Source organism: Zea mays, chromosome 3 (assembly GCF_902167145.1).
Source record: "Zea mays cultivar B73 chromosome 3, Zm-B73-REFERENCE-NAM-5.0, whole genome shotgun sequence".
Classification (NCBI taxonomy): domain Eukaryota; kingdom Viridiplantae; phylum Streptophyta; class Magnoliopsida; order Poales; family Poaceae; genus Zea; species Zea mays.
In genome coordinates, this window is record NC_050098.1 from 76,524,385 (window position 1) to 76,536,621 (window position 12,237).

The following is a 12,237-nucleotide window of genomic DNA, read 5'->3' on the forward strand; positions in this document are numbered from 1 at the left end:
GAATGCTAATTTGCGTAGAGGATGTATCGTTAAGACATGAGTGTCGGAGTTCATATATTAATGGTCGTGCCACATTGATTGAAATGTCTCGAGTGCACGCCACCATATGGTTGTATGCGAGACAGGGTAAAATAAAGTGTGCTCGACATAAATGTTCAGTCATTGTAGGTGGAAATTGTCCTTACTTAAATAGAGAGGTGGTGACATGCCGAAGTAGTCATCGCCTCCTCTATGTTTATAAGTCGAGCCAAAATGCGGGATACTAGTAGTACGCTAGGCAGGTGGTGTTCCAAATAGATAAATCGAGTGATGTGGTAGCTGTCTAGCATGATAGAGGTTGAGTCACTTAGGTTATAAATTGATGCTCGACATGTGAGGTCTCCTAAAATATGGTGTTTTAAGTGACTTGTGCGTTGTCCAGTTTAAGTTGAGAAAATGGTTAAGAAAAAAACTAATTAACCTTCTCCCACCTATGTTTTTGAGCTGTGAAGTCTAAAATACTTTGCTAAGTGTTATACTAGTTAACCAACTTGTTAGATGACTTTAGTTAAGCTCGTGGTCACGATGATTTGCTTGTTGTAGTCTAAATGCGTATGGTTATGGTTGCAGGTAAAAATTAGTAGTGCTCATGTGGTGTCTAAGTTAAAATGCGGACTAATGGGTGAAAGGCGCTTCGATATAAATATGTGCCGGATTTGATGATTGTGGTGAATGCGTTTGTTAAATGAATGTGGTAATTTTAGTGCACTAAATGATTTGGATAAAATTTGTAAGTCTACTTGTTAGTGCTCAATTGATTGTTTTAACTCTAACAAATGGTAAAGTGTTAGAATAATTCAAATCTCTAGATCATGGCAATTCTTGAATTATATAGAAACTGAAATTCGTTGATTGCTGTTTTGGACTGCACGCGCTGTTTTAGTTGTGTTGTCTGTTTGATGAACTAAATTGTGTTTTCTGTAGATATGTGCTATAGAAAAGTGGTAGATAACTTTATTATCTTGCTGGTGTTAAAATTTGACAGCCATAGGTCTGACAGTTTAGGAGTTATGCTTTTTACAAATTCAGTAACTGAATCTGTCCAAATTCTGTACAGATTTCAGAAACTGTATTGTTTGTTCAATTTAATGTTGCAATCTGTTCATGGTCATTATAAGAAAGTTGTAGATGCTTTTCTTATCTTGCTTGTGTTAAAATTTCATAACTATAGGCCTGACGGTTTAAGAGTTATGAATTTTACAGACTGGTTGTTGTGTTCTGTCCACCGTCAGAACAGATTTCGAAAACTGTAATATTTGATTTAGTTAAACCTAGAATCACTTCTTGGTGATTATAAAAGTTGTGTAGTACTTTTGCTAAGCTTTTCAAAAAGTCTTAGATCACTCTTTTTGGTGGTCTGAAGATTAAGTTACATGTGTTTGAAGTGTGAAGACTGAATCTGTCCAGTTTTGGACAGCACAGCCTTCATAATATATTTTACCCTTGATACATGCTAAACCAGCTAGGGATGTTTATAAATGATATGTAGACAATTTAATTAGCTTTCCAGAAAGTCTAGGATCAATTTGTTTGGATGTCTGAATCTTCAGTTGTGAATTTTTGAAGTTGCAAGTCTGCATCTGTCCAAATCTGGACAGAACTGTTGTGTTAGCACTGTTTGACCTTGCTAAGTGCTGAATCCTGTGGAGGTAAAAATACCAAAGTCGTAGAGCACTTTTTAAGCTTTCCAAAAAGTCCTAGTTTGCTATTTTTGGATTCATATTTTAAAAGTTATGATTAAAACAAGTGACTGCTGTATTGCTGTCCAAAAATCTGCAAGTGCCCATTTGACGATTGAGTTCACCCGTTTGGCTAAAAATGCTTAGTTAGCACTTAGCGGGCATAGACCCGTAATGGCTAAACATAGACTAACATGTGTTCCATGATTAAGGTGCTTGCTTGCTGTAGTTGATTGTGATAGATGAGTCCGTCGACTTGGATGCATCGGTCCTCTGTTAAACTTGTTTGTGATGCTTTTGTGTGATCAATAGAACTAATGCAAAGTCGTAGCAATTAAATAAATGCGTGTACCTGTGATATCGTATTTGTGTTGCGTAAATAAATAAGATATGGTCGTCTTGTTAATGGTGTTAATGATGAACGCTGATAACGTACGAATAGCTAGCGCTTGTGTATAGTCGTTGCGGTGTCTTACTACTTGGTGTTTAGTTCGCTACCGTGTATTGTATATCTTGTGATAACTTTTCATTATATTCATACATATGCATCTTGCATCTCATTTAGTACCGAGAGATGGTGATCGTGCACGTGATATGGTGCCAACCACAAGATGCAGTTGGTGGACGACCTGAAGAATGGTGGACTTACCCAGTAGATGCTCGCCAAACGAGTACCTCCCCCAACAAACACTACCTAAGTGTTAAATTAAAGGCAAGCCCCGGTTTTATGCATAACTGTTATATATGATATTTTACTACACTTAATGTTTGTAGGCTTGTATTGTGCACTTAAGTGTAGGAGTTGATTTAAACCCTAGTTGCATGATCTCAGGAATCCTATTGAGATGAATACTAGTATGCTAGGTCGAGTAGCTGCTTTATTAATTAGGATCTCGGTAGAAGTCGAGTGATTTTTCTAGCACTCGCGCGAGGTCAGGAATTGATTGTATCCACTTTGATGACAAAATGGTGATGGTCTGTGGACACGGGTCCATGGGGACACATGGTCTATGAGATGAAATTGGAATAAGGATTAACGTGCGGATACCTGTGTCAAGCGTTTGAACGTACTAAACACATACCGAGAAATATGGTAAATCGGTAAGCCTAGTACCTGAGTGAACCTGCCCGCAGACATATCCCCTCACGCGACCTGAGACGAGGTCTCCCATTCTGGTTATGGTGGGTACAAGTGTGGTCACTGCACGACGGCCAGTCGGGGTCAGTGGGGCATTGTACGCCAAGGCGGTGAGCCCTGATCTGTTGCCAGGGAATCGATGGGGACGGTTGATGTGTGTGGGGACGGAGTGCCCCTGCATGTCGTGTGTTTAGGTTTACCTTGCAAGGATAAAAACTCGATTCGAATCGTCTGCTTCTCGCAGCTAATGAGACTGCTTGATCCATTGTACTGCATTGAGTAATAAGTGAAAGTATGATGAGATGAGATAAGATGTTGACTGCTAATAATGCTTGCTACCATGTATGAGTAGATAGTTCACTTTTACCCTTAAGAGAGTCACACTTAACTTTGACTAAGTTAAAATCTTGATTTAGAAACTCAGCTAGCGCTTTTGGCAACCAAACCCCACAGCCAAACAGCTGCATGTCTAGAGGTAGAGGAGTAGACTCCTCACACCGGGTAAGTCTAGCTGAGTATTAGTATACTCAGCCTTGCTTGTGGCACAATTTTTGCAGGTATTCATTGATTTGGTTGATGGTGTGACTTGGCCTCCATCCCTGCCACCGGGATAGATGGTCGAGTGGGTTACTGCTTCCGCAGGAGAGGACCAGGAGGAGTAGCGTGGCCAGGCTTCGCCATGTTACTCGGTTTTCTCCGTTAGTTATTTCCGCTGCATTAAAATTTATGGTTATTATTTCTGAAACTCCGATAATGCAATCACTAATGATACTTATTAAATTTGTGGTATTATGCTTTATTGTATTTCTCTGTGCCTCACCTTCGAGTGAGCTAGTGGTATTCGATCCTGGTTAAGTGGCTTTATCGGACTAGATCCGAGGGACTAACGGGTTATTCCTATTTAAGTGTGGTCTAGCCTCTAAGGCGGGACTTAGGCACTTAAGTTGGAATAATTCGGGCGGTTCCGCCACAGCTGGTATCGGAGCGAATACCATTACAGAGAAGTCAATAAGTCATAAATACCAACCTTTTCTAAAGTAAAACTTGCTAGAAACCAAAGCTGGATAGATCGTCAGGACGATCAGGATAGACTTAGGACGTGAAGCCTTAGGAAAATAGATGGGTAGCTAGGTGGCTATATTTATATAGGCCATAAAGGCTACTATTTCTACTATTAGGATGCTGTAGAAGCATCCGAAAAATTAGTTAGGTCTGAGAAGACGACTAGAATGAGCATGCATCATGATTGTCGCATTATAATTGTCTCTTGTGCCTCAACATGCTTCTCTCACCTTTATTCCAATAATAATAACTTGTGAATAATGTGATGTACTGGGTTAGGAGCTATAAGAAGTGCCTTGTCCTGTGTGTCATGATAGTCTTGACTTGGTCGTGATATGTGTTTCTCTTGCCTTGCTTTCTAGAAGGTACGATAGTTGTTCAGTCCATTTTGCCTCTAACAAAAAAAATGTTGTCTGTCCTGCTCATGAAAAGACCCCCTTCCCCAAATAATCTAGTGGTTCCCTAGTGAAACCTTTTAAAAAAAATCAAATCACGTGCTTGTTTTGGTGTTTCTAGCCCTTGTGTGTTTGACACTTGAAATTGCACTTGCACAACTTATAGACACTCATAGCTTGACCGCTTGCCAAACCGAAACTTCCTTGTGCACGTGGTTTTGTCAAAAAAAATCGTTTGGTGTCTAGTTGCGCAAACCATGACCAAGCCATGTTTCTTTCCATAAGTCCTTGCCCCAAAAACTTCCTAGCATATCTGCTGATCATCCTAGCTGATCCTGCTTGATGACCTCTCTTTTTCACCTATATCTAGAAATCTTTTCCTTTGTGAATCATGTTGTGGCTTATCATCCGAATCTCTGGATCCCTTAATAATTCTGCCTCGTTATCTGGTTATCTGTTGTAACCCGTTCTCAAGTATCGGATGTTGATCTTGCCTAAATCTCTCATTCTAATCATTCTCATACTCTTTCTCCAAGGATCATGATGTCATTTTATCAACTTATCTCTAATCAGTGTATCCATTTAGTTCAATGGATTTCATTGTTGTCCTTGGTTCTCTCATGGCTCTAAAAGCTCAATAATCTATTTTGATCTCATGGTCGGTTCATCCTCATATCAAATCTCGTGCTAATATCTGATCTGATAATCTCCATGTTGATCATAAAATGGTTCTCTGAGTTAAATAAAAATTCTCATCTGATGCTCTTTTGCCAACAATCTTTGCTTCAACTTCAGTCACATTTTCTGAGCCATACTCTCATGGGCTCCATCTAATTATGCCAAGTGAATTTTTCATTGGTTACGTTTGGTAATGGTGTCATGACTAACGACTGATGGTGCCGCGACAAAACCGAGAGCCTACTATGGTGCACACATGGTTGAGCTGCTCGGCACGCGCTGGTATCATGGTTAATAGTTGTGATCCATTACGAGGCTATACCGATGTGCTATCTTTTGTGGACACTCTCTCAGAAGGATCGCTGCATTTTGTCTCAATATGTCGCGATATTCTATCCAAATCAATCTTCCGTATCTCGTAAGATACCCTCTCATGAATTTGCATCTATCTTCAGCCCGAGAGTTACATGCTTCTTCACCCTTGAAGATCCTTGTCTGAATCTCGGGACGAGATTCTTTTTAAGGGGGAAGGCTGTGACACCCCAGGTGTCTATTTCGGGTTATGTCGAAAGATTTATCCTAATCTCGGATGCTCAGTGAAAATTTCTATTTCTCGATCGTGTCTATCTCTGTCTATCAGGCTTTCTCATGGAAGTTCACCGAATTCAGAGTAATCGATCGTGAGAAACAACCAATTTTGGAGCGTGTTAAAACTTTTAATTCTCGGAACTAATGCAAACTCGATAGTCAACCTCGAATTATAAATCTCATCTGAAGCTCTTTAAATCAAACTCTCGACGACTGTTATCTGATCTGAGCCCAAGTCTAATTCCTCGAACCTCGATCGATGTCCGACTATTTTAATCCGGGTCCGTACTCTCAGACAGAATACTCAGTATATCATCCTCTAATAAATTCTTACTCGACTCAGCCTAGTATCTTTGTGTCTAAACCGAATTCAAAACCCACTCCGGCAGCGATTTTAAAATGTCACGATTCGCCTTCTCCGACTAAAAATCCAAAGCCGATCAAAATTTGAGAGAAACATTTATTTCTAAAATAGTGCGCGAGAAAATTTCAAAAGCGGAATCTCCAATGGGTTGTCCTCAAATAAATTCTTATCCGATTCGTCTTAATATCTCGGTATCCAATCCGATTTTAAAAATCAGCATCGGCGATGATTTTAAATGTCGCGAATTGTCTCTTTCAATCCTAAATCCGAAAGCCGGTCATATTTCGAGGTGATTTATTTTCGAATTATGCGTAGTGAATTATTTTCGAGCGAAATCAAATTAGACTCTCGGCCGAACTAATCGCTCAATCGTCCATTCGTCCGAATTTTATTTCACTCTATTCTCCGTAGAGACGAAACCCGCAGGAGCATTTTTATTTCGGAAATAATTTAGCGCAGCCCAATAGAGTATTTTGGGCCAAGCCCATTCCATCCTAATAGGCCCACTAAGGGAACCCTAACCCTAAGATTTCCTCTATAAATATGGGCTTCCCTCCCTTGCATTCTGAAATTTTACATCTCCTACCCCTAGCCGTCACAACACCTTCTCCCTTCCTCCTTTCAGCCAACGTGCTGCTCCAGCCGGTCTTCTTCTTCCCTCTGCTGTCCATGGCATGCAGCAAGCTGGGAGCTCTCTCCTTCTCCCATGGCGCAGCGTCTCCCTCCCCCAAGCTCTAGCGCGCACACGGCAGCAGCAACCAGCAGATTTTCCTCCCTCTGCTGTCCATGGCGAGCAGCAGCCCACACCATCTTCCCATGGAAACCAGCAGCGCGCAGGAGGGCGGCAAGGCTGGACCGACGCCCCTCTGTTGCAGCCATGGCACCTCCCTCCCTCTCTGCTCGTGTGCAGGAAACCCCCTTAAGCGCAGGGAACCTCGGCCCTCCCATGGCTGTCGACCACCTCTGCCCCCTTGCTGTCCCACCCCTTCTCCCTCAAACCAGCGCCCCCCCTGCTCGCGTCAAGGGTGGCCAGCTCCCTGCTGTGGCCGACCATGGCTGCCCAGCAGCAGGAGACTTTCTCCCCTCGGCTCCCCCATCCGAGCACCCAAACAGTGCCCCTCCCTGCTCCATTTTTGCTGTTCCTGCGCCCTCCTCTGCCCACAGCGGTGAACCCCTCCTCGCTGTTCGTCGTGGTGCCTGCCGGCTGTTCGTCAAAATGCGCAGCAAGCCGCGCGCTGCCGGCTCGCTGTTTCGTGAAGCCCAGTGGACAGCACGCCGTCGACGCTCACCGTGGTTTGCTGTTTTTGCGCAGCCCCTTTGTCGTCGTCGTTCACCCCCGGTGAGACCGCGACGATTTATGTTCGATTCCGCATCGGGTTATTTTCCTATGATTAATTGCGTATGTGCTGTTTGGTTTTTGTTTTGTGGAGGAGAGGAACCCTGCGTTTTGCGAGAAGAAGGCCAATCATTCAACGCTCGTCGGATGTTTGGAGCGATGCACAAATCAGAATCACCGTCATTCTTGCAAACACCGTTTGGGTTTGTTTATGGTGAGCCGATGCATGTCGCTCTCGATCGACTCGATTAATTATTTTGAATGGATGTGTGTAAAATGTTTCGATTATGCGCATTCGTGGGATCGCGTTTGCGATTGGAGAACAAGAGATTAATTGATATGCGCGATTTGTAGTTGTCTAATTATGTTTTGGTCGATGATGTGCATGTGGTTATATGTGTGTGAAAGTATAATCGTATGAATGGACGCGTGTAGGGAAGAAAATGAAATAGAAAAGAACTCGGGTATTTTTATTTCGATAAGAAAATATGCGATGCGTTGTTTGATGCGAAAACTAAGTTACAAAATGTGGATTTTGTTTTGGGAAACGCATCGATATGTGCTTATGTGAAAAGTGTGTTTGTTTTAAGCAATGTGATGGGATTCTTAATTTTAGAGGGGATATATTTATTGATGTGACGAGTAGTTTAGAGAATGCTAATTTGCGTAGAGGATGTATCGTTAAGACATGAGTGTCGGAGTTCATATATTAATGGTCGTGCCACATTGATTGAAATGTCTCGAGTGCACGCCACCATATGGTTGTATGCGAGACAGGGTAAAATAAAGTGTGCTCGACATAAATGTTCAGTCATTGTAGGTGGAAATTGTCCTTGCTTAAATAGAGAGGTGGTGACATGGCGAAGTAGTCATCGCCTCCTCTATGTTTATAAGTCGAGCCAAAATGCGGGATACTAGTAGTACGCTAGGCAGGCGGTGTTCCAAATAGATAAATCGAGTGATGTGGTAGCTGTCCAGCATGATAGAGGTTGAGTCACTTAGGTTATAAATTGATGCTCGACATGTGAGGTCTCCTAAAATATGGTGTTTTAAGTGACTTGTGCGTTGTCCAGTTTAAGTTGAGAAAATGGTTAAGAAAAAAACTAATTAACCTTCTCCCACCTATGTTTTTGAGTTGTGAAGTCTAAAATACTTTGCTAAGTGTTATACTAGTTAACCAACTTGTTAGATGACTTTAGTTAAGCTCGTGGTCACGATGATTTGCTTGTTGTAGTCTAAATGCGTATGGTTATGGTCGCAGGTAAAAATTAGTAGTGCTCATGTGGTGTCTAAGTTAAAATGCGGACTAATGGGTGAAAGGCGCTTCGATATAAATATGTGCCGGATTTGATGATTGTGGTGAATGCGTTTGTTAAATGAATGTGGTAATTTTAGTGCACTAAATGATTTGGATAAAATTTGTAAGTCTACTTGTTAGTGCTCAATTGATTGTTTTAACTCTAACAAATGGTAAAGTGTTAGAATAATTCAAATCTCTAGATCATGGCAATTCTTGAATTATATAGAAACTGAAATTCGTTGATTGCTGTTTTGGACTGCACGCGCTGTTTTAGTTGTGTTGTCTGTTTGATGAACTAAATTGTGTTTTCTGTAGATATGTGCTATAGAAAAGTGGTAGATAACTTTATTATCTTGCTGGTGTTAAAATTTGACAGCCATAGGTCTGACAGTTTAGGAGTTATGTTTTTTACAAATTCAGTAACTGAATCTGTCCAAATTCTGTACAGATTTCAGAAACTGTATTGTTTGTTCAATTTAATGTTGCAATCTGTTCATGGTCATTATAAGAAAGTTGTAGATGCTTTTCTTATCTTGCTTGTGTTAAAATTTCATAACTATAGGCCTGACGGTTTAAGAGTTATGAATTTTACAGATTGGTTGTTGTGTTCTGTCTACCGTCAGAACAGATTTCGAAAACTGTAATATTTGATTTAGTTAAACCTGGAATCACTTCTTGGTGATTATAAAAGTTGTGTAGTACTTTTGCTAAGCTTTTCAAAAAGTCTTAGATCACTCTTTTTGGTGGTCTGAAGATTAAGTTACATGTGTTTGAAGTGTGAAGACTGAATCTGTCCAGTTTTGGACAGCACAGCCTTCATAATATATTTTACCCTTGATACATGCTAAACCAGCTAGGGATGTTTATAAATGATATGTAGATAATTTAATTAGCTTTCCAGAAAGTCTAGGATCAATTTGTTTGGATGTCTGAATCTTCAGTTGTGAATTTTTGAAGTTGCAAGTCTGCATCTGTCCAAATCTGGACAGAACTGTTGTGTTAGCACTGTTTGACCTTGCTAAGTGCTGAATCCTGTGGAGGTAAAAATACCAAAGTCGTAGAGCACTTTTTAAGCTTTCCAAAAAGTCCTAGTTTGCTATTTTTGGATTCATATTTTAAAAGTTATGATTAAAACAAGTGACTGCTGTATTGCTGTCCAAAAATCTGCAAGTGCCCATTTGACGATTGAGTTCACCCGTTTGGCTAAAAATGCTTAGTTAGCACTTAGCGGGCATAGACTCGTGATGGCTAAACAAAGACTAACATGTGTTCCATGATTAAGGTGCTTGCTTGCTGTAGTTGATTGTGATAGATGAGTCCGTCGACTTGGATGCATCGGTCCTCTGTTAAACTTGTTTGTGATGCTTTTGTGTGATCAATAGAACTAATGCAAAGTCGTAGCAATTAAATAAATGCGTGTACCTGTGATATCGTATTTGTGTTGCGTAAATAAATAAGATATGGTCGTCTTGTTAATGGTGTTAATGATGAACGCTGATAACGTACGAATAGCTAGCGCTTGTGTATAGTCGTTGCGGTGTCTTACTACTTGGTGTTTAGTTCGCTACCGTGTATTGTATATCTTGTGATAACTTTTCATTATATTCATACATATGCATCTTGCATCTCATTTAGGACCGAGAGATGGTGATCGTGCACGTGATATGGTGCCAACCACAAGATGCAGTTGGTGGACGACCTGAAGAATGGTGGACTTACCCAGTAGATGCTCGCCAAACGAGTACCTCCCCCAACAAACACTACCTAAGTGTTAAATTAAAGGCAAGCCCCGGTTTTATGCATAACTGTTATATATGATATTTTACTACACTTAATGTTTGTAGGCTTGTATTGTGCACTTAAGTGTAGGAGTTGATTTAAACCCTAGTTGCATGATCTCAGGAATCCTATTGAGATGAATACTAGTATGCTAGGTCGAGTAGCTGCTTTATTAATTAGGATCTCGGTAGAAGTCGAGTGATTTTTCTAGCACTCACGCGAGGTCAGGAATTGATTGTATCCACTTTGATGACAAAATGGTGATGGTCTGTGGACACGGGTCCATGGGGACACGTGGTCTATGAGATGAAATTGGAATAAGGATTAACGTGCGGATACCTGTGTCAAGCGTTTGAACGTACTAAACACATACCGAGAAATATGGTAAATCGGTAAGCCTAGTACCTGAGTGAACCTGCCCGCAGACATATCCCCTCACGCGACCTGAGACGAGGTCTCCCATTCCGGTTATGGTGGGTACAAGTGCGGTCACTGCACGACGGCCAGTCGGGGTCAGTGGGGCATTGTACGCCAAGGCGGTGAGCCCTGATCTGTTGCCAGGGAATCGATGGGGACGGTTGATGTGTGTGGGGACGGAGTGCCCCTGCATGTCGTGTGTTTAGGTTTACCTTGCAAGGATAAAAACTCGATTCGAATCGTCTGCTTCTCGCAGCTAATGAGACTGCTTGATCCATTGTACTGCATTGAGTAATAAGTGAAAGTATGATGAGATGAGATAAGATGTTGACTGCTAATAATGCTTGCTACCATGTATGAGTAGATAGTTCACTTTTAGCCTTAAGAGAGTCACACTTAACTTTGACTAAGTTAAAATCTTGATTTAGAAACTCAGCTAGCGCTTTTGGCAACCAAACCCCACAGCCAAACAGCTGCATGTCTAGAGGTAGAGGAGTAGACTCCTCACACCGGGTAAGTCTAGCTGAGTATTAGTATACTCAGCCTTCCTTGTGGCACAATTTTTGCAGGTATTCATTGATTTGGTTGATGGTGTGACTTGGCCTCCATCCCTGCCACCGGGATAGATGGTCGAGTGGGTTACTGCTTCCGCAGGAGAGGACCAGGAGGAGTAGTGTGGCCAGGCTTCGCCATGTTACTCGGTTTTCTCCGTTAGTTATTTCCGCTGCATTAAAATTTATGGTTATTATTTCTGAAACTCCGATAATGTAATCACTAATGATACTTATTAAATTTGTGGTATTATGCTTTATTGTATTTCTCTGTGCCTCACCTTCGAGTGAGCTAGTGGTATTCGATCCTGGTTAAGTGGCTTTATCGGACTAGATCCGAGGGACTAACGGGTTATTCCTATTTAAGTGTGGTCTAGCCTCTAAGGCGGGACTTAGGCACTTAAGTTGGAATAATTCGGGCGGTTCCGCCACAGGTACTATTTACTTTGGGGGAAGGACTGCGGGTGAGAGGAAGAGAAGGTCAGGGGGCTTTTTGAACTGTCAGCGACCCAGGGGAATAGTGGCGCAAGGGTAGAACTGCGAAGATTGATTTAGTTTAAACCCAGGGACCTCGGTGTAAACTGTTTTTCCAGGAAACTCTTATTAAATCTGTTTTTAAATTGAACAGAGACTTTAAAAATTCATAACTTCTGTTTAGTTCATCCAAATTTGGTCAAACCAATTTTGTCAGACTCTAAATAATGTAACCTACCTAAGAAAAATATAAAACCCCCTATGTACTATAGAAAACTTTAAAGCTCTGATTTAATTATAGTTTTGGCCAAAAGCTCAATAATATAAAGAAAAATAGTTGTATTATTTGACTAGGGTTAGAAAAATTTGGAGAAGTTTATATCTACCTACTGACCTGTTTAAAAATGTTAAACCTCTCTGTCCACCCCATTAAGTTA

The 12,237-nt window shown here is 41.2% G+C and overlaps 1 protein-coding gene across 1 annotated transcript; it reads left to right on the plus strand.

Annotated features, from left to right (window-relative positions):
- Window positions 1–4,028: 4,028 nt before the first annotated feature.
- LOC103652016 (uncharacterized) lies at window positions 4,029–11,579 on the plus strand. Its single transcript, XM_008677675.4, has 2 exons — window positions 4,029–7,493; window positions 10,215–11,579. The coding sequence occupies exons 1-2, from the start codon at window positions 6,650–6,652 to the stop codon at window positions 10,280–10,282; spliced, it is 912 nt and encodes a 303-aa protein (XP_008675897.2). The 5' UTR covers window positions 4,029–6,649; the 3' UTR covers window positions 10,283–11,579.
- The last annotated feature ends 658 nt before the right edge of the window (window positions 11,580–12,237 follow it).